Raw genomic sequence first — 23,172 nt, 5'->3', positions numbered from 1 at the left:
TTTTTTTTACTAGTTAAGCTAAACTGTTGTTTGGTTTTAAAAAGACTTCAGGGGGCATTTGTAGTTTAAGGTTTAAACAATATCTTAGGGCAATTGTTTCAGGGTTTTCACCCAGCCTCCATGGTTCCAAAAAGTCTACAGTTCATGAGAATTTGAAATCCCTTTCTGTATTTCCCCACTTTTGAACAGGGTTGATTCTACTATAGAATCTTCGGTCAAAATGTTCAGTAATGGTACCCAGGCACCATCCAGTTTTTTTGGTCTCATGGTAAAGGAGGCAGTTGTTCATGGAGGCAATTAACTACAACATTCCATTTCCTTGAAGGAGGCATTTTTACAATAACTCTATTGAAACTGAATTGATGTACTTGAATTGTGATGTTGGTGAATAATATTGAATGTATACCCTAGGCTACCAGAAGAATGAACAATTCAATCTTGGAAGAAATACAGCCAGAGTGCTTGTTAAAATAGAGGATGGCAAGACTTCCCTTACTTTGGATACATCATCAGGAGAGATCCATCACTAGAAATGGACATGATGTTTGGTAAAATAGAGGGCCAATGGAGATGAAGGGAATGGATTGACGCAGTTGCTTCAAATGTATCAAAGATCCTGAAGACGGCACAAGACCAGGCGATGTTTCATTCTGTTATACATAAGGTCGCCATGAGTAGGCAGAAACTGGATAGCAACTGACATCAACAGCAATATATAGGAACCATCTGCAAATCAAAGTTGCTGGAATTCAGCTACATAAATAAAAATGCTTTGGGATAGGGAGAGAACTCTTCAAATAGTGTGGACAAGCTCGCTCACACGCCACTTGATGAGCTTGGTGGTTCGGTCTCCACATCTTACGCTGTGAGCATCTTGCCATGCTGTGTGCCCAGAAGGCCATGCCATTCACACAGCCTGACCCTAAACTCAAACCAACTGCTTCATCAGGTGCTCAATCAATGACTCTTTGATTGCAACACTGGAGAAAAAAACCTGGCTGGGCTGGTCAGTGAGAGATTGGATGTAAGTTTCCAGCTTGGCAACTTTCTAAGAGATCTTTAAGTGTATATTTTTTCTCCTAACGTTATATTTTTTAAAAATTTCACATGTACTGAGAAGTTGAAAGAATTATACAGTGAGCACCCTACATTCTACCATTAACATTTTACTAAACTTGTTTTATCACATATCTGTGCATTTTTCCATCTGCTAAGGATTGTGTGTTTCCCCTCAAAATACGTGTTGGAATCCTGATCCTGGGGCACAGCGGTTAATTGTTCAGCTGCTAACAGAAACGTTGGCAGTAAGAACCCACCAGCAACTCCACACAAGAAAGACCTGGCAATCTGCTCCTATAAAGATTCCAAACCCAAACAAAGACCACTGCCACTGACTTGATTCCAACTTACAGTGACCCAACAGAGCAGAGAACTGCCCCCATAGAATTTCCAAGGCTGGAAATCTTTTGGGAAGCAGTGTGCCTCATCGTTCTCCCACAGAGTGACTGGTGGGTTTGAACTGCCAACCTCTTGGTTAGCAGCCAGATGCTTTAACTACTATGCCACCAGAGCTCCTCCATAAAGATTACAGCCTAGGACACCCTGAGGGGTAGTTCTACTCTGTCATTATGAGGCCACTATGAATCAGAATCAACTCATTGGCAAACAGTAACTGTGGCTGTGATCCTGCTTAGAAATAGAGTTCTCTTTGTTACATTAATGACACCATGTCAGTGCGAGTGCACCCTGCACTTAGTCACTTCTGAGTTATAGATTAGACACAGACACATGCACACAGGGAAAGACAGAAGCCAAAGGAGAATTGTCTACAAGCCAAGGGACCAAGGGACATCTGGAGCTACCAACAAGGAAGGAATCACCACAGCCAAGACTCTGATTTGGACTTGGAACCTCCAGAATTGTGACAGAAAAAAAATTCTGTTCTTTAAAACCACCGACTTGTGGTACTTGTGTTATAGCAGCACGAGGGAACTAAGACACCATCTTCTCTCCATCCATCAGGCCGTCTTATGTTTTAATGCATTTCAAAGACCATTGCAGAGGTCAGCACCTTCACCCCTAAACACTTCAGCATGCATATTACTCACTAGAATTCAGTATGATTTTTTTAGATAAAATTCAGATCAGCAAAATGCACAAATCCTAAATTGACCATTTAGTCAATTTAGACAAATGTAGCTGTGTAACCCAAAACCCTAGGGTGATCTATCAAGAGTAATTTGAACTAAATAGAATTTTCTTTTTCTATGGGCTGACTTTGAAATATTCCTGCCCGATGAGACTCTGCTGTAAATTGAACTTTGAAAAACTGACTTCATATGTCTTATTTTGTTCTTTTTGCCCAAGACTGTAGAAAACACCGTCAGACAAACCCAGGTGTTTGGAAACCACTGAATTGAGGCAGTGTGTGGGAGGCATTAAGGGTGTTGGCGTGGGAGGCTTGGGGTAGACTCCTGGCGCTGCCACTTTCTGGCTGTATGACCTTGGGCAAAGTATGTACCCTGCCTGCCTTAGTTTCCTAGGGCTACTGTAACAGAAATACCACAGATGGGGGCTTAACAAACAGAAACGTATTTTCTCATGGGAGGCTAGAAGCTTGAATTCAGGGCACTGGCTCAGGTGGAAGGCTTGCTTTCTCTGTGGGCTCTGAGGGAAGGCCCTTGCCTCTTTTCAACTTCATTTTTTTGGCATTCTCCATGTGGCAGGTCATGTCTTCCCCCAACCATGCTTGCTTACTTCTGGGCCTAAGCTGCTCTTCTTAGGTCTCAAAGTGATTGGTCTAAGACACACCCTACACACTGAAGAAGCCCTTGTGGCGCAACAGTTAGGCACTCAGCTGCTAACCAAAAGGCTGGCAGTTGACACTCACTCAGCGGCTCTGCCGGAGAAAGCATACCTGACTATATGCTCCCATAAAGATGACGCTTTGGAAACCCTATGGGGCAGTTCTACTGCATCACATGGGGTCACTGTGAGTAAGAGGAACTCAAAGGTACCCCAGCAGCAGCATTATTGATCTGGCCTCATTAACATAATAAAGAAAACCCTATTCCCAAATGGGATTACATCCACAGGTATTGGAGTTAGGATTCACAACACAGATTTTTGGAGAAAACAATTCAATCCAGAACACTGCTCTGCCCCATTTTCCCCTTCTGCGACATGGGCACTAAGATAGACCCTCCCTCTTAGGACTGTCCTGGGCTGTGAGCAGGGCTTTGAACAGTTCATGCTGGTCTGAACCCCTGCTGAGAGTTTACATTTCCATCCCAGATGTACTGAATCGGAGTCTGCATTCTGGAAAAAAAGACAGGGCAAAGGTAAGCGCAGGGAGGAAGTGGGAAGAGAGCTGTTACATTGTGGGGATTGCAGTCAATGTCATGAAACAAAAAGTGCATGAACTGCTGTGTGGAAAATGAATGTGGTCTGTAAACTGTCACCCAAATCACAATTCAAAAAATACACATTTTAATAAAATCCCCAGGTGATTCTCACGTATACATAAAATCACCTAAGGATCTCTAAGAATCACTTGAGGATCTTGTTAAAATGTAGATTCTGATTCAGTGTATCTAGGGTGAAAATGCAAATTTTCATCATGGGGTGGAACTGGAATGAACTGGTTGGAAGCCCTGTTGTGAGGGCTGAAGGAGTTAAACCGTGTCAAGTGCATAGTAAACATTCGTTACCCCTCTGCTGGCAGGAGACAAGGTTACCAGACACTAGCTTCACAAACAATAGCATTCCGGGCTCTGTGATTTTTATGACCCACTCGTTCTCAGTCTTTTTGGTCCTTCTGGCCCTCCAGCGAAATTTAATGACTGTCAAAATTCTCACCATGACATCACCAGACAATAGCAGTGGGAAGTCTGCCCCAATAAAATGACTCAAACTAGGAGATGTGGAGCAGGTGTGGGATCGGGTTCTTACTCTAATTGTGTTGGGTTTATATGTAGTGTAAATCTCATGGCTGGAATTTAATATCACACCATTTTACTGGCACTGAATTGCATTACAGACTCATTAGCTCTCTCTTGGCTCTTCATCTCTGTCAGACCAAAGCTTTCTTTTGACTGATGTTGGTTTCATTATTCATGACACTTATAGAATCAGTGGCCTCTAAAGTGTAGATCAGGGAAGAGCATCCAGTGGATTCCAACTCATGGTGACCCCTTGTGTTTAAGAGTAGAACTGTGCTCCGTAGGGTTTCCAGTGGCTGGTTTTTCAGAAGTAGATCACCAGGCGTTTTTCCAAGGCACCTCTGGATGGATTTGAACCAATAACCTTTCAGTGAGTAGCTGAGTGCTTAACCATTTGTACCTCCCAGAGGCCCTTTTATTAATACAGGACAACTTTGCCAGACTTCTGAGCTAAGATTCATTCATTCTTTGATTCAGTCACTCATTCAATGATTAGTAATTGAGCACCTCTATGACAGACATCAACCCACCAGCCACTCCTCCGAAGGAAGACTGGGCAATCCACTCCGGTAAAGATACCACCTCGGAAACCCAAGGAAGGGTTGCCATGAGTCAGAATCAGTTGGAATCTACTTGACGGCGATGAGTTTGGTTTTTTGGTTTTGGATGACAAACATAGTCCTTGCTCTCAAAAAATATACAATAGTACAAATTTAAAACTTTAATTAGTCATCACACAAATAATTTATTGCAATTGGAATAGGACTGACCCAACCATGTTCCACCGAGCCAATATTTTTGATTGCCTAATATGGCAAAGATTGATGATTGTCTCATAATATTTATTCTTTCTTTTCCATAGTGACAAAACTCCTGTTTTTAGTAGAACACAATAGTATCTAGGATAATGACTACATTTCCCAGCCTCCGTTGCTACTGCATGTGACCATGTGACTAAGTAAGTTTTGGCCAGTGGGATAAGGGGAAGTGCAATTCCATGTCATGCCCTTTCCTTCTTCTTTTGCCCCTTTTCTTTCCCATAGGCTAGCAAATTTCAAAGTTTCCTATGACATCCATTTTAGTCTTTTCTTTCTTTTTAATGATCTTTTTCTTTCTTCATGTATGACATCCTTGATGCCATCCCACTACTTGTCATGTCTTCAGCCATTGGAATCCTTTGCATCAAATCTGTTCTTCAGATGTTCTCTAAATTCAGGTGTGATGCGCTCAAGGTCATATTTTAGCTCTCAGGGAGCTCTGGTGGCATAGTGCCTAAGGCATTTGACTGCTAACCAGAAGGCTGGAGGTTCAAACCCACCAGCCACTCCTCAGAAGGAAGGTTAGGCAATCTACTTCCATAGTGATACTGCCTCAAAAACCCAAGGAAGGGTCACTATGAGTTGGATCCAACTCGACAGCAGTGAGTTTGGTTTGGGTATGGGATAGCATGCAGGTGAGGTGGTGGGTCTTCTTGTACAATAGCCAGTCAGCATCTAGGGGTGGTAGAACAATGAGGTGTAAGGAGCCTGAGTTCCTGACACTATAACTGTTTTATGAGGGAGAATTAAACTGCTATTTTTATTTCAGCTACTGTAATTTTAGGTTTCTGTAACAGCCGCAGAATGTATATCCTAATTAATAATCTACCCACCAGTCCCCTTTCTTCCTTATTAAAAGAACTCCAAATGTATCCAAGTATCAACTCTTTTTTTTTTTTTTTTTTCAATTTTTTTTAATTGCCATTTGGGTGAAAGTTTATAGAGCAATTCATTTTCCATTCAACAGTTCATACACATTTTGTTTCAGGACATTTATTGTAATCCCCATAATATAGTTCTCTTCCCTCTTCTTCCCTATGGTTACCTTTTCCCTGTGTCCTTTCCTATGCATTCCTGCCCTCTGAGCTATCTCCCTGTACAAATACTGCCCTTCTGATCTCCATGGTTGATTGATATAAGAAGTGTACTTTCCTGATATATTGTTCACCTTATACCCTTATATGCCTGTCTGTTGTTTAGTTGTAAGCCACAGGGGTGAGTTCAGTTCCAGACCTGAGAGTGACTAGGGGCCATAATCTCAGGGGTTTCACCAGGCTCTATCAGACCAATGTGCCCGGTCTTTTTTATGATTTTGAGTTTTGTTTCACATTGTTCTCCCACTCCATCCAGGATCTCCTGCACTGATCCCTTTCCAAGTGATTGACAATGGTAGCTGGGCACCATGTAGTTCTTCTGGTCTCATGGTCATATAGGCTGAGGTTTACATGGTCCACTAGTCCCTTGGACTAATCATTTCCATGCATCTTTGATTTTCCTCATTCTTCTTTGCTCCAGATGAAGAGAGACCAATTCTTCCATCTTAGATGGCCATTGTCAAGCTTTTAAGACCCCAGCTGCTACTCACCAAAGTATGATGTAGAACAATGCTTTTTTGTGTAATATGTTATGTCTGTCAATTGAGCTTGATATCCCCCATGACCATGGTCCTGAGCCCATGGGCCCAGTAATTCATTCCCTCAGGGTGTTTGGCTGTGGGTACAAAGTTATCATGACTTGCCCCATTATATATATGGACATTCTTACAGCACATATAAATACACATGTAGAAATATCATCTGCCAAACTTATATATGGTCATGGGTATATTCCCTTTTGCCTAGACATGCCTAATCATTTATCCTGTAGATTAATGCTTGTTATTACTGACAATACAGTTTTGTGTATGTAAACATGTTTATCTTTGTTGTCTGTACCCCTTGTGTACCACTCTGTGTCTTCTTTTTCATTAGTGTTATTGTGTTGGTCTCTTGCTTTGGTATATTGCCTTTCACTTCAGCAAAATCAATACATGTCTCTTACCTATCTAGAAATGACAAGATAAAAGAGCTGAACAGAAGATTTCAAAAAGCAGCTCAAGAAGACAAAGTAAATAATTATAATGAAATGTGAAAAGACTTGGGCTTAGAAAACCAAAAGGGAAGAACATGCTCAGCATTCTCAAGCTGAAAGAAGTGAAGAAAAAATTTAAGCCTTGAGTTGCAATATTGAAAGATTCTATGGGCAGGAAACATCAAAAGAAGAAGGATGGAAAACACAGAGTCACTGTACCAAAAAGAATTGGTCGATGTTCACCCATTTCAGGAGGTGGCATATGATCAAGAACCAATGGTATTGAAGGAAGAAGTCAAAGTCAAAGCTGCAGTGAAGGAATTGGTGAAAAACAAGGCTCCAGGAATTGATGGCATACCCATTGAGATGTTTCAACAAACAGATGCTGTTCTGGAGGCACTCACTCAGCTATGCCAAGAGATTCAGAAGACAGCTACCTGGCCAGCTGACTGGAAGAGATCCATATTTGTACCCATTACAAAGAAAGGTGATCCCACAGAAAGTGGAAATTATCAAACAATATCATTAATATCACATGCAAGTAAAATCTTACGGAAGATAATTTGAAAATGGTTGCAGTAGTATATTGACAGAGAACTTCCAGAAATGCAAGCAGAATTCAGAAGAGGATGTGGAACGAGGGATATTATTGCTGATTATCAGATGGATCTTGGCTGAAAGCAAAGAATACCAGAAAGATGTTTACTTATGTTTTATTGACTATGCAAAAACATTACATTGTGTGGACCATAACAAATTGTGGATAATATTGAGAAGGATGGGAATTCCAGAACACTTAATTGTGCTCATGAGGAACCTGTACATAGACCAGGAGGCTGTCATTTTAACAGAACAAGGGGATACTACGTGGTTTAAAATCAAGAAGGGAGTGCATCAGGGTTGTATCCTTTCACCATACTTATTCAATCTGCATGCTGAGCAAGTAATCTGAGAAGAAGAACATGGCATCAGGATCGGAGGAAGGCTCATTAACAACCTGTGAATACACAGACAACACAACTTTGCTTGCTGAAAGTGAGGATGACTTGAAGCACTTACTGATGAAGATTGAAGACTACAGTCTACAGTGTGGATTACACCTCAGTATAAAGAAAACAAAAATCCTCACAACTAGACCAATAAGCAGCATCATGATAAATGGAGAAAATATTGAAGCTGTCAAAGACTTCATCTTACTTGGTTCTATAATCATCACCAATGCAAGCAGCAGTCAGGACATCAGACAGCATGTTGCACTGGGCAAATCTGCTGCAACCGACCTCTTTCAAGTGCTGAAGAGCAAAGACATCTCCTTGAAGACTAAGGTGCACCTAACCCAAGCCATGGTACTTTCAATTGCCTCATATGCATGTGAGAGCTGGACAATGAATAAGGAAGTCTGAAGAAGAGTTGATGCTTTTGAGTTGTGGTGTTGGCAAAGAATACTGAAAGTACCATGGACCACTAAAAGAATTAACAAATCTGTCCTGGAAGAAGTACAGCCATAATGCTCCTTGGAAGTGAGAATGGCCAGACTTCGTCTCACCTACTTTTGTCATGTTGTCAGAAGGGACCATTCCCTGGAGAAAAATGTCATGCTTGGTAAAGCGTAGGGTCAATGAGAAAGAGGAATGCCCTCAACAAGATGGACTGACACAGTGGCTACTACGATGGGCTCAGGTATATATAGCAAGGATCATGAGGCTGACACGGGACTGGGCAGTGTTTCGTTCCGTTGTACACGGGGTCGCTGTGAGTTGGAGACAACTTGACGGCACCTAACAACAACAACCTATCTAGAAATTTTCTCTCCCCTCCCCTCCCATCCCTGGTAACTAACAAAGTTAGTTCCTTCCATATGTACACCTTTCCTTGACTTTTTACAATAGTAGACTAATAAAATGTTTTTCCTCTGTGATTGACTTATTTCACTCAATGTAATGTCCTCCAAGTTCATCCATGTTATGAGGTGTTTCATGGATTCTACATTATTCTTTAGATTGCATAGTATTCCATTGTGTTTATGTACCATGGTTTGGTTATCCATTCCTCTGCTGATGGGCACTTAGGTTGTTTCCATCTCTCGGCTGTTGTTAATAGTGCTGCGATGAACGTGGGTGTGCATATATCTATTTGTGCCCTGGCTCTCACATCTTTAGGGTATCTATACCTAGTAATGTGATTGCTGGATCAAATGGTATTTCTATTTCCAACTTTTTGAGGAATCGCCATACCAAGTATCAACTCTTAAGCCAAGGTGACTGCACCCCTAGCTCAGATGTCCATCTCATTGATGTTGTTAGTTGCAGTCATGTAAATTCTGACTTGTGAAGACTCTGTGTGTGTGTAGTAGATCTTCTCCATGGGCTGTAGATTGCTATCGCTGATTTCTTAGGCATTTTTGGGTGCCAGCCTTTCAGCTGGTAGTCATGTGCTTAACCATTTGCACTACCCAGAGACTCCAGATTCTCGTTCATATAAGCCAATCAGGGCAACTCCATTTCCCCTGCCAATGATTTGTTTGGGTGTGGACATGATGCAGTTCTAAGCCATAAGAGTTGGAAAAAGTTCTGCTGGGAGATTTTTGCAAAAGTTTTCCTTACTCTAAAATCTGGTAGTGTAGTACCTAAGGCACTTGACTGCTAACCAGAAGGCTGGCAGTTCAAACCCACCAGCCACTCCTTGGAAGGAAGACTGGGCAATCTACTTCCGTAGAGATACTGCCTCGGAAACCCAAGGAGGGGTTTCTATGAGTCGGTCTGACTCAATGGCACATAACAGCAACACAAAACCAACGTAGTCATTTGGTGGGAGTTACAAAGACTATGGCTAGAAGGACCATATTAAATAATTCGCTGTACAGATTCACTTGGATCTATACACCTGGGCTGCAGAGGAAGACTTGCTGGAAGATAACTGGACTGAATGATGTTATTGATTGAATTATGTCCCCCAAAAGTTATGTTGAAATCTGTGGTAGTTAAAGTTGTATGTCAACTTGGCTGGGCCTGGTCGAGTGGCTGGGCAGCTGGATGTAGTTACTCCCCATGATGAGACTGGTAATCAACTCCATGGTGGAATCTACTGGAGCAGCTGAGTAGCTGCCTTAGGAAGCTGGTCTGCTTCTAGTATGTAAGAAGCAGCACTGAGAAAGGTCTCTGGAGCTTGTGGTGTGTCTGATCCTGCATTTGGCCAAGTCTTCATCTCAATGACCTGCCATGTTGTCTGCTGATCTTGGGACTGTTAATGGACTTGAACTAGTGGTCTGCTGTTACTTGATAATTTTGAGACTGTGCCATTTTACTTGTTGACCTTGGGTTTGTCAGCCTCAGCAGGCAGCAGCTGTCTAACTTAAGAGATGCCTCCAGCTCCAGTGGGCCAGGAGTAAGAAGCAGAGCTGAAGGCCAAGGTGGGGCCTCCAGCCTCTAAAGCTGGCTCTTTAAACTCAGACTTCTAGCCTTCTAAATTGTAAAAGAATAAATCCCTGTTTGTTAAAGCCATCCACTTGTGATATTTTCTGTTAGAGCAGCACTAAAGGACCAAAACAAAGGCCTACCGGTCAGTAAAACTCTATTTTGAGATAGGGCTTTTCTTTTTTCATATTAATGAGGTCATTTCAGAGTGGGTGGGTCCTAAACCTCCTTCCTTCTGAATGGTGTCTTATCATGAGTAGAATAGACAGGTATGCAGGGGGAGACACCACGTGAAAGCAGAAGGAGATGAATCCAAAAGCCCAGGAACACCAGAGGGTTGCTGGCAGCTACTAGCAGTTGAAAGAGTCGAAGCAAGACCTTCCCCTAGAACCAGCACCATGAGTCAGACTTCCAGCCTCCAGAACTGCAAGGAAATGAATTTCTATTCTTTAAAGCCACCCACTGGTGCTATTTTTCATTACAGCAGCATTAGGGAACTAAGACAGATATTAGCAAATTGAGCCATGATACACATCTGGTGGCACAGTGCCTAAGGCATTTGACTGCTAACCAGAAGGTTGGCAGTTCAAACCCACCAGCCATTCCACGGAAGGAAGACTGGGCATCTACTTCTGTAAAGATTTACTGCCTTAGAAACCCAGAAGGGGAGTCACTATGAGTCAGAATCAACTTGATGGCAGTGAATTTGATTTTTTTTTTTTTTGGAGTACATTCACAAACCTCAGACTTCTGCACAACAGGACCCTTTTCCGGTTCCCCCACTGTCACAAGGGCATTAGGCATGAGAACAGCAAGTAGAAAGGCGGGTGTGTGTTTGCGTGTTCGAACAACAGTGACGTCAGGAAGGCTGGGTGAGGAGGAGAGAGTGGTGACAAGGAGGGCCTTGCAGGCCATGGAAAGGACTCTGGACTCCACTCTGCACATTGCACATCTTGTTTCCATTACCTGAAGCTTTAAAAACCAAAAAACATGAAACTCACTGCCATCGAGTCAATTCTGACTCATAGTGACCCCCACTTTGGGTTTCTGAGACAGTAAATCTCTACGGAAGTAGATTGCCCAGTCTTCCATCATGTGGAGTGGCTGGTGGGCTTGAACTGCCAGCCTTCTGGTTAGTTGTCAAATGCCTTAGGCACTACGCCACCTGAACTCCTGAAATGGCCTCCCTGAATTTCTGTTCGTCAGAATCCCATTAATTTATTTATTCAGCAAACCTCCAGGTGCTGGAGCTATCAAGATGAATACGGCACAGTCCCTGCTTTCAGCAACCTCATCACCTGGTTAGGGAGATCAGTACAGAAATACATTCACTTGCCTTCCCAGAATGCTCTGTTTCTCTCCTATCAAACCCTTTGCGATGCAGAAAGCAGTGACACACAGAGGTTAAGAGCCCAGCTCTGGAGTCAGACTTACTAGCTGTGTGGCTCTGAAAAAGTTACTTAACCTCTCTGTTCCCTATATGTGAAATGGCATTTATAACAGCACCTACCTCACTGGGCTTGTTCTGAGTTTGCCAGGAGCTACTGTGAGGGAAGGACTGCAGCCAGGACACAGGCAATGTAAGTCAAACATCTGTCATTTTCTGCCCTTCAAAGGTTGACCATATTCACCACCTCGTGAGGCTTCCTTGCTCCTCCCGTGCAAAATGAGTCACCTCCTTGGTCTTTTTTCCTCTCCTTGGTGTTTCCATTCTTCCTCCATAGGGCATGCCTCAGGGCTATCAAAAGCATTCAGGAGGGATGTGTGTGTGCGTGTGTGTGTCTATTTGCCAAGCTGTAGGAAAATAACAGGAGTGACTTTCGTCAAATATTAAACATTAAAGGTTTTAATCATTTTCAAAAAGCTGAGAAACTGTGGTGATTTTCTGAATCCACCCATAGATGTGGACAGTAAATTAATGAATAATTGAATTTTTATTTGTTCTGACACACACCTTGCAGTAGATTTTCCACATGTAAAGGTCTGAGGCTTCTATGTTGAGTTCTTTGCAGGAAATGAGCTATGGAAACCGATCTCAGGCAAGAAAAACAGTAAGAAAAGTAATATATCATTTACTCAGCAAGTATTTACCAAACATGACTACAGCAAAAAAAAAAAAAAGGTGGGGGGAGCTCTGGTGGCACAGTACCTAAGGCATTTGACTACTAACCAGAAGGTTGGCAGTTCAAACCCACTAGCCATTCCATGGAAGGAAGACTGGGCAATCTACTTCGGTAAAGATTTACTGCCTTGGAAAACCCAATGGGGGTCACTATGAGTCAGAATCGACTCAATAGCAGTGGGTTGGTTTTTTTTTTTTTTTTTGACTATGGCAAAAAGAAGCTCTGGTGGCATAGTGGGTAAGGTACATGGCTGCTAACCAGAAAGCCAGCAGTTCAAAACCACCAGTTGCTCTGTGGGAGGAAGATGAGGCAATCCACTCCTGTAAAGATTTACAGCCTTGGAACCCCAGTGGAGGTTGCTAGGAGTCAGAATGGACTCAGTGGCAGGGGGTACTATGGCGAAAGGTCACTGGGTGGTGTAAATGGTTTGCACCCAGGTACTAACCTGAAAAGGAGTTCCTGGGTGGTGCAAAGGGTTAAGCGCTCAGCTGCTGGCTCAACTAGAGGTGCCTTCAAGACACACAGGCTGGCAGTCTACTTCCAAAAGGTCATAGCCCTGAAAACACTGTGGAGCAGCTCTGCTCTGAACATGTGGGGTCACCAGGAGTCAGACAGACTCAATGGCAAGTAACAACATGACTAACCTAAAGGTTGATCGTTCAGACCCACCCAGCAGCACTTTGGAAGAAAGGCCTGGTGATCTGCTTCCATAAAGATTCCAGCCAGGACATCCCTAGGGAGCATCCACCCTGTGACACCACGAGTCACCATGAGTAGGAATCACCTGGATGGCAATGGGGTAGTGGTGGTGGTGGTTACCATGGCAACCAGGAAAACAGCCCCAATCTGTTTTCATGGAGTGTACACTCCAGGGGAGACGGATACAGACAACAAACACACACATCATTTGTTGAGAGGCAAAAAAAGACAAAGTGGGGTGTGGGGACAGAGAGTGATATGGCTGCTGTTTCAGGAAGGCCTCTGTGATAAGGTAACGTTTGAGCAGAGACATGAGTGAGTCACGATTGTATCAGAGGAGAGGGTTGTGATAGTTGGAGCTGTGTGTCAACTTGGCTGGACCACAATTCTGTGTGGTTTAAGCAGTTATGATGTGGTTATTTCCATGATGGGATCAGATGAATATGTTTTGAGCAGCCAATCCGTTGAAAGGGAGTTTCCCTAGGGACGTGGCCTGCTTCCAGTATATTTACAGACATCCACATCTGTGGATCGGGATTCTGTTGTGCTGCCTACAACTGTCCGTGAGCAAACAATCCACCATTCGGCCTGGAGATCTTGGAATCATCATTCGTTCAAGTCAACAGCCAGTATACTGCCTGCCAACCTTGAGCTCCTCAGCCCCTGCAGTTTCAAGAGTCGGGAAAAGCCTCCAGCTTGAGTTTGATCCGAGAACTTTGGACTTGCCAGCTTCCATAAGTGTCAGTCATTTTCCTAAGATAAATTTTCTTTGTCTCCATATATAAGCTTTACTGGTTTTGTTTCCCTAGAGAACCCAGTCTAACACAAGGGCATTAGGCATGAGAACAGCAAGTGGAAAGGCGGGTGTGTGTTTGCATGTTTGAACAACAGTGAGGTCAGGAAGGCTGGGTGAGGAGGAGAGAGTGGTGGCGAGGAGGAGAGAGTGGTGGCGAGGAGGGCCTTGCAGGCCATGGAGAGGACTCTGGACTCCACTCTGACTGAGCAAACGAGCTGCAGGAGGCTTTTAAACATAGAAACACGGTGATCTGCTTTAGGCATTAAAAGATCATCATGACTGCCATGTGAAGTAGAAACAATGAGGTAGGGAGACCAGATAGCAGGTGGTTCTGGCAGGGCAGGTGAGAGATGAGGCAGGAAAAATCAGTAGGGTTTGCTAATGGCAGATATTGATGCAGCTTACATGCCAGGTCCTGTGCTAATGATCTCATTTAACCTCCCCAGTGTTCTGCTTATTATCTATTACTTTGGCTTAAGCAAAACAGAAGTTAATGTACCTCACCTGCAGCCACCACTTGCCTGCCAGCGGAGGCTGTGTGTTATGATGCTGAACAGGTTTCAGCAGAGCTTCCAGACTAAGACAGACCAGGAAGAAACTGGGAGATCTGCTTCAGAAAATCAACCAATGAAATCCCTGTGGGTCACAACAGTCCAATCCCCAGCCAATCATGGGGTTGGTGCAGGACCAGGCAGAATTTCATTCCATCGTGCATGGGGTCATCATGAGTTGGGGGTCAACTTGACAGCAGCTAACAAGTCTGGGTAGGGGGGCCAGGCTGATCTGACAGCTGGACAGTGTTGGGGACCCGAGTTCCTTCCATGTTGCAGCTTCTCCATGCTCTCGGTCAGGGGTTGGGAAACTATGGCTGGCAGGCAAAATCTGGCACCTGTCTTTGTACAAACCGCAAGCTAGGAATGGTTTATACATATTTAAAGGACTGAAAAAGAATCAAAAGAATGTTTCATGATGTGAAAATGGTAAGAAATTCAAATTTCAGTGTCCATAACTAAATTTTAATTGGATCATAGCCCTGCCTACTCGTTATATATTGTCTGTGGCTGCCTTAGGAACCCTGGTGGTGCAGTGGTTAAGCACTTGGCTGCTGACTGAAAGGTCGGCAGTTCGAACTCACCAGCCGACGTGGCAATCTGCTTCCATAAAGATTTGCAGCCTCTATGAGTCGAAATTGATGCCATAACAGCGGGTTGGGTTCTTTGGGTTTTGTGACTGCTTTGGGGCCATAATGCCACAGCTGAATTGCTCTGACAGAGACTGTACGGCCCATCAGGCCTGAAGTATTTATTCTCTGGCCCTTTACAGAAAATGTTTGCTGACCCGTGATCTAGTGTATTGCCCTCATTTGTCTGGTTGAGGATAAATCACCCTGTTTCAATCACCTTCATATTATAGATGGGGAAACTGAAGCAAAGTGAGGTTAGGAGGCTTCTGCAAATGTGGTGGCCACCTGTTGTGTCCACATGCTAAAACACTGCCACTCTCCTTTTTCTAACCATATCACTGTGACTTTCCTTGGAACATTCTCCCTTCCCCTCAACATAAAAAGTCCATGGTTCGTGTGATGACCCCACCTCCTGGCTCCAGGGTTGAGTACCCACCCAGGCCAGGCTCATCAGTGCATCTCTCTTGGGCACTCTGAACACAAGACTCAGGGCTATCTTATCTGCTGCAGCTGTCAGAAAAGCAAAGGTCAATTTTGCACTGAGGATAATGTGAGACTAAAACAGCAGGGCACCGTGTGGAGATGGTCTGCTCTGAGGGGCAGTGGGTTTCTCCTAGATATGGCCTTTCTGGCCCTGGATTTGTAGTTCTGCCAAGATGATGTGCTGGGCCACAGTCTTGCAAGTTGTTGTTGTTGTTGTTAGGTGCCACTGAGTTGGCTCCGACTCACAGCAAACCTACCTACAACAGAACCAAGCACCGCCCAGTCCTACGCCATCCCCACAATCCTTGCTGTGCTTGAGCCCATCATTGCAGCCACTGTGTCGGTCCGTCTCATTGAGGGTCTTCCCCTTTTTCGCTGACCCTCTCCTTTACCAAGAGTGATATCCTTTTCCAAGGACTGGTCCTTTCTGACATGAACAAATAGGTGAGAAGACGGCTGGCCATTCTTGCTTCTAAGGAGCATTCTGGCTGCACTTCTGGGACAGATTTGCAAGGATTGTGTAAAACCATCCAGTAAGATTAAGTGACCTGCAGGAATTGGTCAACTGCTTTGCAAATATTGAGGGGATTGGTTAGTTCATGGTCCTGGTGGGAGGACCATGCCTTGAAATTGACAAGGCGTAGCATTATGTAAGCGCTAATCCACAGACCTTGAAGGGGCCCTCACTACCATCAACAAGAGCCTTGAGATGAGTGTGTCCTTGGACTCAGGGTTCCTGCACTAGAACCTCCTAGAAGAGCTGTGATATGGGTCAAGAGCTATAACAATGGATATGGTGCAAGGCGGTGGCAGGCAGTACAAGCGGCAGGAGACCAGCGAGAGGCGGCTGCAGTGGGCTTGCCGACCCGTGGAGCGAGAGAGCTGGGCATCTTCGAGCAAAGGAGGCTTGCTGGTGTGCTGTGGGGCCTCTGGGTGCTTCTCAGAGAACTAAACAGCTGTAACACTTGCCTGAGCAGAGCCCAAGAGAAGGCCTGGCAACAGGCACGGCCAAGAAGTTGAGAGCTGTCTTAGTTGGAAGCTGTTCTGATGGAAGAACTGTATCCTGTCTCCTAAGCCGTAGCCTGTTACTTCCAAAATTAACCACATAATTGAGAGTACAGTCTGAGTTGTGCATGGCAGTTGTAGCAAATTATTGAACCCCAGAACAGGAATAGAGTGTGTGTGTATTGCGGGGGGAGGGAGTGCAGGGAAGGCTGAGGACACTGGTGTCAGAAATGGGGAAAAAGCAGGAGAGTGGAGGTATGTCTGACCTCTATCTCATAGGAATCGACTTTGTGCTGAAGGTGATGCTTATGCCCTCTGGAGCCAGGATGTTAGTAGTGATGCTACTAGACAGCAAGAGGAAAGCAGACCTGAAGAGTGGAGGCGAACAAATCCTTACCATATGAGCACCTAGATCCAACTATACCTGAAGTTGGATCCTCATGGACTTCTCAGTTATGATATAATAAATGTCTTGCTTAAATGAGTTTGAGCTATGTTTCTGACACTTGGAACCCCAACCATCCTAATGAATAGACTATGGTTTCACAGCTAATAGCAGTGGAGATAGGATCTGAAACCAAATCTGTTTAGCTCTAACAAGCTCAATGCAGAATTTCCTGGGAGTAATTCTGGAGCTTAATCCAGGAGCCATTCTCTGAGTCCTGGCTCCCAGATGGCAGCTGGGTTTGACATTTTTTCATGCATTGACCCTTGCTTTCCTTCAGCTCTGATGGCATAGTGCCTAAGGCACTTGACTGCTAACCAGAAGCCTGGCGGTTCAAACCCACCAGCCACTCCTTGGAAGGAAGGTTGGGCAATCTACTGCCATAGTGATACTGCTTCGGAAACCCAAAGAGGGGTTGCTATGAGTTGGATCTGACTCAACAACAGTGTGTTTGGTTTGGTTTGTTTTTTCGTTCCTGCAGTGACAGTGCAGACAGGAAACGGGCAATTGTTGTTGTTGTTAGGTGCCATCAAGTCAGCTCCAACTCACAACGTACAACAGAACAAAACACTGGCTGGTCGTGCGCCATCCTCACAATCCTTGCTATCTTGAGCCCAACAATCCATCTCATTGAGCCCCTTCCCCTTTCTCCTTGACCCTCCACTTTACCAACCATGATATCCTTCTCCAGGAAATGGTCCCTTCTGACAACATGAACAAAGTAGGTGAGACAAAGTCTGGCCATTCTTGTTTCCAAGGAGCATTCCGGCTGCACTTCTTCCAGAGCAGATCTGTGGCCTGTAAATCAATCCAGATAGTTTCATAGAGTGGTCCCTACCTGTTAAGAAAGAAACAAAAACAGGCTTCCTGGGTCTCAGAGCCCAGTGCAGGCCTTGAAGAAGGGCCCAGAGAAATTCCCTGCAGATACTGAAGGGACATTCTCATGGTCCCCTTTCCCAGAAGTCCTACCCCCTGGTTGCTCCCAGAGAGGCAGATGCTGGGTTCAAAGCTCAGCTCTGCCAAGGCTGATCTTAGGCCTGTGCCCCAGTTTCCTCATCTGAAAAATGGGAGAATTTTGTGGGGTTAAAGTGAGTAAATGAGTCTATTTGCACAAAGTGGTTAGAGTAGTGCTGGTCACTCACTGCCATCAACTTGGATCCAACTCCTAGCGACCCTTCCATAGCAACCCCTCCTTGGGTTTCCGAGGCAGTATCACTACGGAAGTAGGATTGCCCAACCTTCCTTCCGAGGAGTGGCTGGTGGGTTTGAACCGCCAGCCTTCTGGTTAGCAGTCAAGTGCTTTAGCCACTATGCTACCAGAGCTCCTAGTGCTGGTAGGAACTGTTATTATTGTTCCTCAAGCTGGCCCCTCCTCTTTCAGGTCTCAGACAAATGTCACCTTTCGCGAGGCCTCCCCCTACTGAATGGGAAGCAGCCATCCTCTCAGAATTGGTCTGCGTCACAGCACAGTCTTGTTTCTTTCAGGGCATTTCTCCATATCTGACCCGTTCTCTCTTTATTTCTCTCTCTTTTTATTTCTCTCTCTCTCTCTCTCTCTCTCTCTTTTTAACCAACCCATAAGCTCCACAGAACGGCGGAAGCCTTGTCTGTGTCAGCTTTGCAATTTTCCCAGCACCTAGCCTGCTGCCTGCCACATTGTAGGTGCTCAATAAAAATACTGGCTTGAACAGAGCACACCGCAGGGCAGCCTGGATGGGAACATTTTCTCCTCCTTTTCAACTTCCCAGTATAACTTCATGTCGCACAACCCCCGTGGACGAGGCCTCCGCCCCGGAACCGTGACATTCCCGGGTCTGCCTTCGGTGAGGAAGGATGGGGGTGGCCTGCGAGAGGCCAGTGCCAAACGCATCCCGAAGTCCCTCCCGCCGACTCGCGTCGCTTTAAGGCGGAGGCCCGGGAGGGGGCCGACCCCGCCCGCCGGCTCCACGCTCCGCTCCAGACTTCGGCATTTCCTCCCGGCTAGCTGGCGCGGCCTTGCCTCCCTTAGGAAGACGAAACTCCCAGAGCCAGATAACGGGAACGAGCGCGGAGGAAAGCGGCAGAGAGTCCAGGGTCCGCTGTGCCAGGCAAGGCGCCCAGGGTAGGCGGCGAGCTAGGCCGTGCCAGAAGCTGGCCGAGGACAACGCGCCACGGCGTCGGGCGGGGAGGGCCGCCGGGACAGACGCAGTGCGCAGGCGGCGCAGGGCGCGGCCCCGAGCCCAAGAGTGCAGGGCGGGCCGCAGCTGGAAGGAAAACTTCAGTTGGGAGCTGAGGCCGAGCTGGAGAGCGGCTTCCCGGGGCGCTGCGAAGCGGAGAGCGACTTCCCCGAACCCAGCAAGGCGGAGATCGCCGCCGAGGTGAAGGAGCCGGGACCAGCGGGGGCGCCCGGGCGCTGCGCGCAAGCTGGGCAGGGGGCGCCGCCGGGGCTCGCGCCCTGGGCTGCTCGGCAGCCGCTGCCCCGGGCGCCCAGCAGGTCGGTGCACTACACCTTGAATCTGCGCGTCTTTTGGCCCCTGGTGACCGGCCTGTGCACCGCCCTCGTGTGCCTCTATCATGTCCTGCGCGGAAGTGGGAGCGCCCGGGCTGAGCCCCCAGACGGCCCAGACTGCGGCTTCCCACTACTCAAGGCAGCCATCCTGCTGCTCCTCGGCTACGTCCTCCTGCGCTGCCGCCACGCTGTCCGTCAGCGCCTCCTGCCCGGGGCCCCGCGCCTGGGGAGCCGCCCCGCCTCGTCCCCGAGGCCCATCGGAGAGCCGGGCCTGGAGATCTTGCTGGAGAGTTACTACGAGCACGAAGTGCGCCTATCGCCGCACGTGCTGGGCCACAGCAAGGCGCACGTTAGCCGGATCGTGGGCGAACTGGTGAGGGCTGGCCGTGCCAGGACGTGTCCAGGCCCCATCCCTGGGGGGGCCCTGGCCTTGGCCTTCCGCGGAGACTTCATCCAAGTGGGCAGCGCCTACGAGCAGCATAAAATCCGCCGGCCGGACGGCTTCGACGTGCTGGTGCCGCTGCGCCTTCCGCCGTTGGTGGCGCTGGAGCCACAGAGCCTAGGCTCGGAGCCTGCGCTGGCCCCGGCTTTCCGCAGCTGCTTCTTGTGCGCCCTGAAGGCGCCGCCCTCGCCATCAGGGGCCCCCTCTGGTCACTGGCTCCGGGACTGCAAACCTTTCACGGACAGCTTCTGCGTGGACGTGCGCGGGCGGCGTCACCTCTCCGCCACGCTGGTGCTGCGTTGGTTTCAGTCGCACCTGCAGCGCTCTCTGGCCACTGTGCGCTACAGTCTGGAGGGGCGCTGTCGGGTCAGCCTGACCCCGGGCGGTCTAGAGCAGCCGCCCACCCTGCACATCCTGCCCTGCCGCACTGACTACGGCTGCTGCCGCCTTTCCATGGCGGTGCGTCTCATCCCCGCCGTCCATGTGGGAGACAGCGTGTTCCTCGTGGCGCCACCGCCTTCACCCTCGCCTGCTGGGCTCTTGTCGGAGCTTCCGGGAGGCCTGCGCGCAGAGGCACTTTGGGGCGTGAACACAGCGCGCCAGGAGCAGAAGCTGCTGACCTGGCTGCAGGAATGGGCCCCCCCAGGTGCCTGCTACCTCAAGAGCCTGCAGTTGCTTAAGGCCATTCGAGACCTGGGCGCCCGCGGGCTGGACCCGACGGCTGCCACGCAGTGGGAGCGTCTCTTGTCCTCATATGTGCTCAAGACTGCACTGCTGGCAGTGCTATTGCGCGAGGGGGCACTGGCGCAAGTCTGGGATGAGGGGCACCTGAGCGAGCGCTTGGACGAGGTGGTGCAGTTTCTTAAGGAGTGCCTGCTGCGACGCCGTACGCTCTTCCACTGCGTCCTGGGTCCTGACGGGCCGGCCGCCGAGGTGGGCCCTCTGCCCAAGGTGCTACGGGAAGCCGCCCCAATCGACCTCCTGGAGGCTTTCGACCAGCGCGCGCGGGAACTCGCCGCAGCGCGATTGCTGTCCACGTGGCGAAGGCTGCCTCAGCTTCTCCGGGCCTACGGGAGTCCTCGCTACCTTGCCAGGTGCCCCCCACCCCGGAGTCAGCGCACGCAGGGATTCCTTGAAGATGAACCCTAAACTCTGACAGCGTCCTCCCCTCCTGCCCCCACAAAGTGCTCCTAAAGCTTGTCCTGCGGCGTGGGGTGGAGGAGGGCAGTAAAGCAGGTTTAACCTGAGGAAGAGGAGCTGCAGAAGGTGCTGGCAAATTTGGAGGATCCCACAAGCTTTGGGAACTTGAATGCCACCCCCTGGCTCCACAGCCAGTCTAGATACGCGTGTTCATGCTCACCTGGGTGCCCTGGGAAAGCTATGGAAACCCAGTCCACTGCAGGCGCTGAGAGCGTTGGTACAGATGTTGTGTGCAGTGATTCTGTAGAAGGGCACAGCTTTTAGAGAAGTCCGCAGAGGAAGCAGTAGTTAGCTGCAGGCGGAAATTCTTTCTGTAGGTTCTGGAGACAGCACTCTTTTGTCCCAAAATTGAAAAGAAGCTAATGTTTTTGACATAGCTACTTGCTAGGTACTTGGTTGTTCCCCCTTGTCTTTATTTAAAAAACAAAGTCTGAATCTTAATTCACAAATGGAATTGACGTTCTCTTCCAGGGGCTGATGTTCTGAGATCTTAGTTTCCACTATTCAAATTAATATTAATGTATTTTGCAAAGGGTGCACTCACAGGTGTTTGACAGGGTTGTGAAGAATTAAGTCACACGTGGTGAGAGGCACCCAGAAGTTGCTTAGAGAAACTTCCAGAGCAAATCGCACTTTATTTTGATGAATTCCTTCTATCTGCAGCAATGACTAGTTAGTGCCAAGCATTGCATCTGAAAGGGAGGCCCATTATATTTATGATTAGGAAATGAGCAGTGTTGAACAGTAGCCAGCGGGCTTGCTTAACATCCTTCCAGGGCACAAGCCAGGAGTTTGTGCCAGTCAGTCAGCATGAGTTTATTGAGCATCTAAACTGGGATCCTGGCACAATGCAAAGTAGCAACAAAATACATGTATAAGGCGGCACTGGTGAGAGTTTAAAACATGTTGGGTCTTGAGAAAGATGTATTTACCTTTTTGCCTTTATGGTATCTCACTAGGGCTTGTTGCTGGCTGGAGGTGGAAACTTTTTTTTGCAGGGAGATTTCTTTCTGGTTTAATGAGATAATGAAGAGGAAATGCCTGTTGCAAGTGCCTAGCAAGCAGTCAGTGCTCTCAGTGAATATTTAGTGATGGATAGTGATTGCAAGTTTCCTTCTCCCAATGCCCAAGCAGCAAATGTGGACTTGGCCAGTTTTGAATAGCTGTTGGTTCTGCACCAGCCTGGCAAAGCATTTCATGCATAGGTAGCATCTTGGGCTCCCTGTTTGAAGAGCAGAGGAGAAATCTGGTGAGGGAGACAGACCTTGAAAGCATCTGCTCTTTGTTCTCTTTGGGCGTAAATATCACCAGGCTGGGTCTATTTTGCAGCCTGCAGGAGGCCTTTCTGAAATCTTTCCTATTCCCCAAAATTTCTAATAGCCCTCCATTCTCAGCAATCAGTATTAGAAGTCAGTTTCAGTTTAGAATGGTTCACCATCCCCTTAGGAGCCCCGGTAGCAGAAGCAATTTGCAGTTGGCTGCTAACCTAAAGATTGCAGGTTCGAGCCCAGCCAGCAGCACCGGAGAAGAAGAGTCTGACAAACTGCTATAAAAACCTTACAGAGCAGCTCTACTCTGTAACACATGGTGTCGCCATGAGTCAGAATCAACTGAATGGCAACAAGTTTGATTTTCTTTTTATCATCCCCCTGCTTGACTGGAAAAGAAGCGAGCCCCAGTGTTAGGCTTTGGAATTTAAAAAAAAAAAACAGAATCACTTACTGCTTTAGACTCTTAAAGGGAAAACTTGGAAGGCTGAAGTAGCTGTTGACTGGGACCATTGTTTAATTTCTGAGCTATTTTGAGGGAACTCTTGAAACCCTTTTTCTTTAGGGGATCCACTTGGCCACTGCAGGAAATCATTGTGGATAAATGGTTTATAGGGAATTCTCATCAGAGCTACATAGATTTCTTACATCCTTTGAAGCCTTGGACTGTAAGAGAAACAGCAGCGAATGTAATGCTCTCTCTTTAAGGCTGTTGGGATGGTTTCCCTTGATACCACAAAGTCACACCTAGTGTTTGAGGTTAGTTAGGTCATAAGGTACTACATTTAGCAAATGGAT

General features: G+C 47.0%; 2 protein-coding genes across 2 annotated transcripts in view; both read left to right on the top strand.

The window, feature by feature from the left end:
• The window catches only part of COQ7 (coenzyme Q7, hydroxylase), a 90,062-nt gene extending 74,858 nt beyond the window's left edge, over positions 1-15,204 (top strand). Inside the window, exon 4 of the mRNA XM_007950592.2 lies at positions 15,184-15,204. Within this exon, the coding sequence (XP_007948783.1) occupies positions 15,184-15,204 (21 nt within the window). The remainder of the gene's footprint in view (positions 1-15,183) is intronic.
• Positions 15,205-16,313: 1,109 nt separating this feature from the next.
• On the top strand, positions 16,314-21,055 carry ITPRIPL2 (ITPRIP like 2). The gene is made up of 3 exons (XM_007950591.1): positions 16,314-16,439; positions 18,725-18,799; positions 19,094-21,055. The coding sequence occupies exons 1-3, from the start codon at positions 16,314-16,316 to the stop codon at positions 21,053-21,055; spliced, it is 2,163 nt and encodes a 720-aa protein (XP_007948782.1).
• The last annotated feature ends 2,117 nt before the right edge of the window (positions 21,056-23,172 follow it).

The sequence above is a fragment of the Orycteropus afer genome, unplaced genomic scaffold, assembly GCF_000298275.1.
Source record: "Orycteropus afer afer isolate SDZICR_OR568_19922 unplaced genomic scaffold, OryAfe1.0 scaffold00281, whole genome shotgun sequence".
Taxonomy (NCBI): domain Eukaryota; kingdom Metazoa; phylum Chordata; class Mammalia; order Tubulidentata; family Orycteropodidae; genus Orycteropus; species Orycteropus afer.
Note: the sequence above shows the minus strand (reverse complement) of the source record. Positions and strands in the feature narration are given on the sequence as shown.

Coding starts and splice junctions, on each gene's coding strand:
- ITPRIPL2 (XM_007950591.1), top strand. CDS start 16,314: ATGGATATGGTGCAAGGCGGTGGCAGGCAGTACAAGCGGCAGGAGACC. Junction 16,440..18,724: donor CGAGCAAAGGAGGCTTGCTG/GTGTGCTGTGGG, acceptor TCAACTTCCCAG/TATAACTTCATGTCGCACAA. Junction 18,800..19,093: donor CATTCCCGGGTCTGCCTTCG/GTGAGGAAGGAT, acceptor GCGGCGAGCTAG/GCCGTGCCAGAAGCTGGCCG.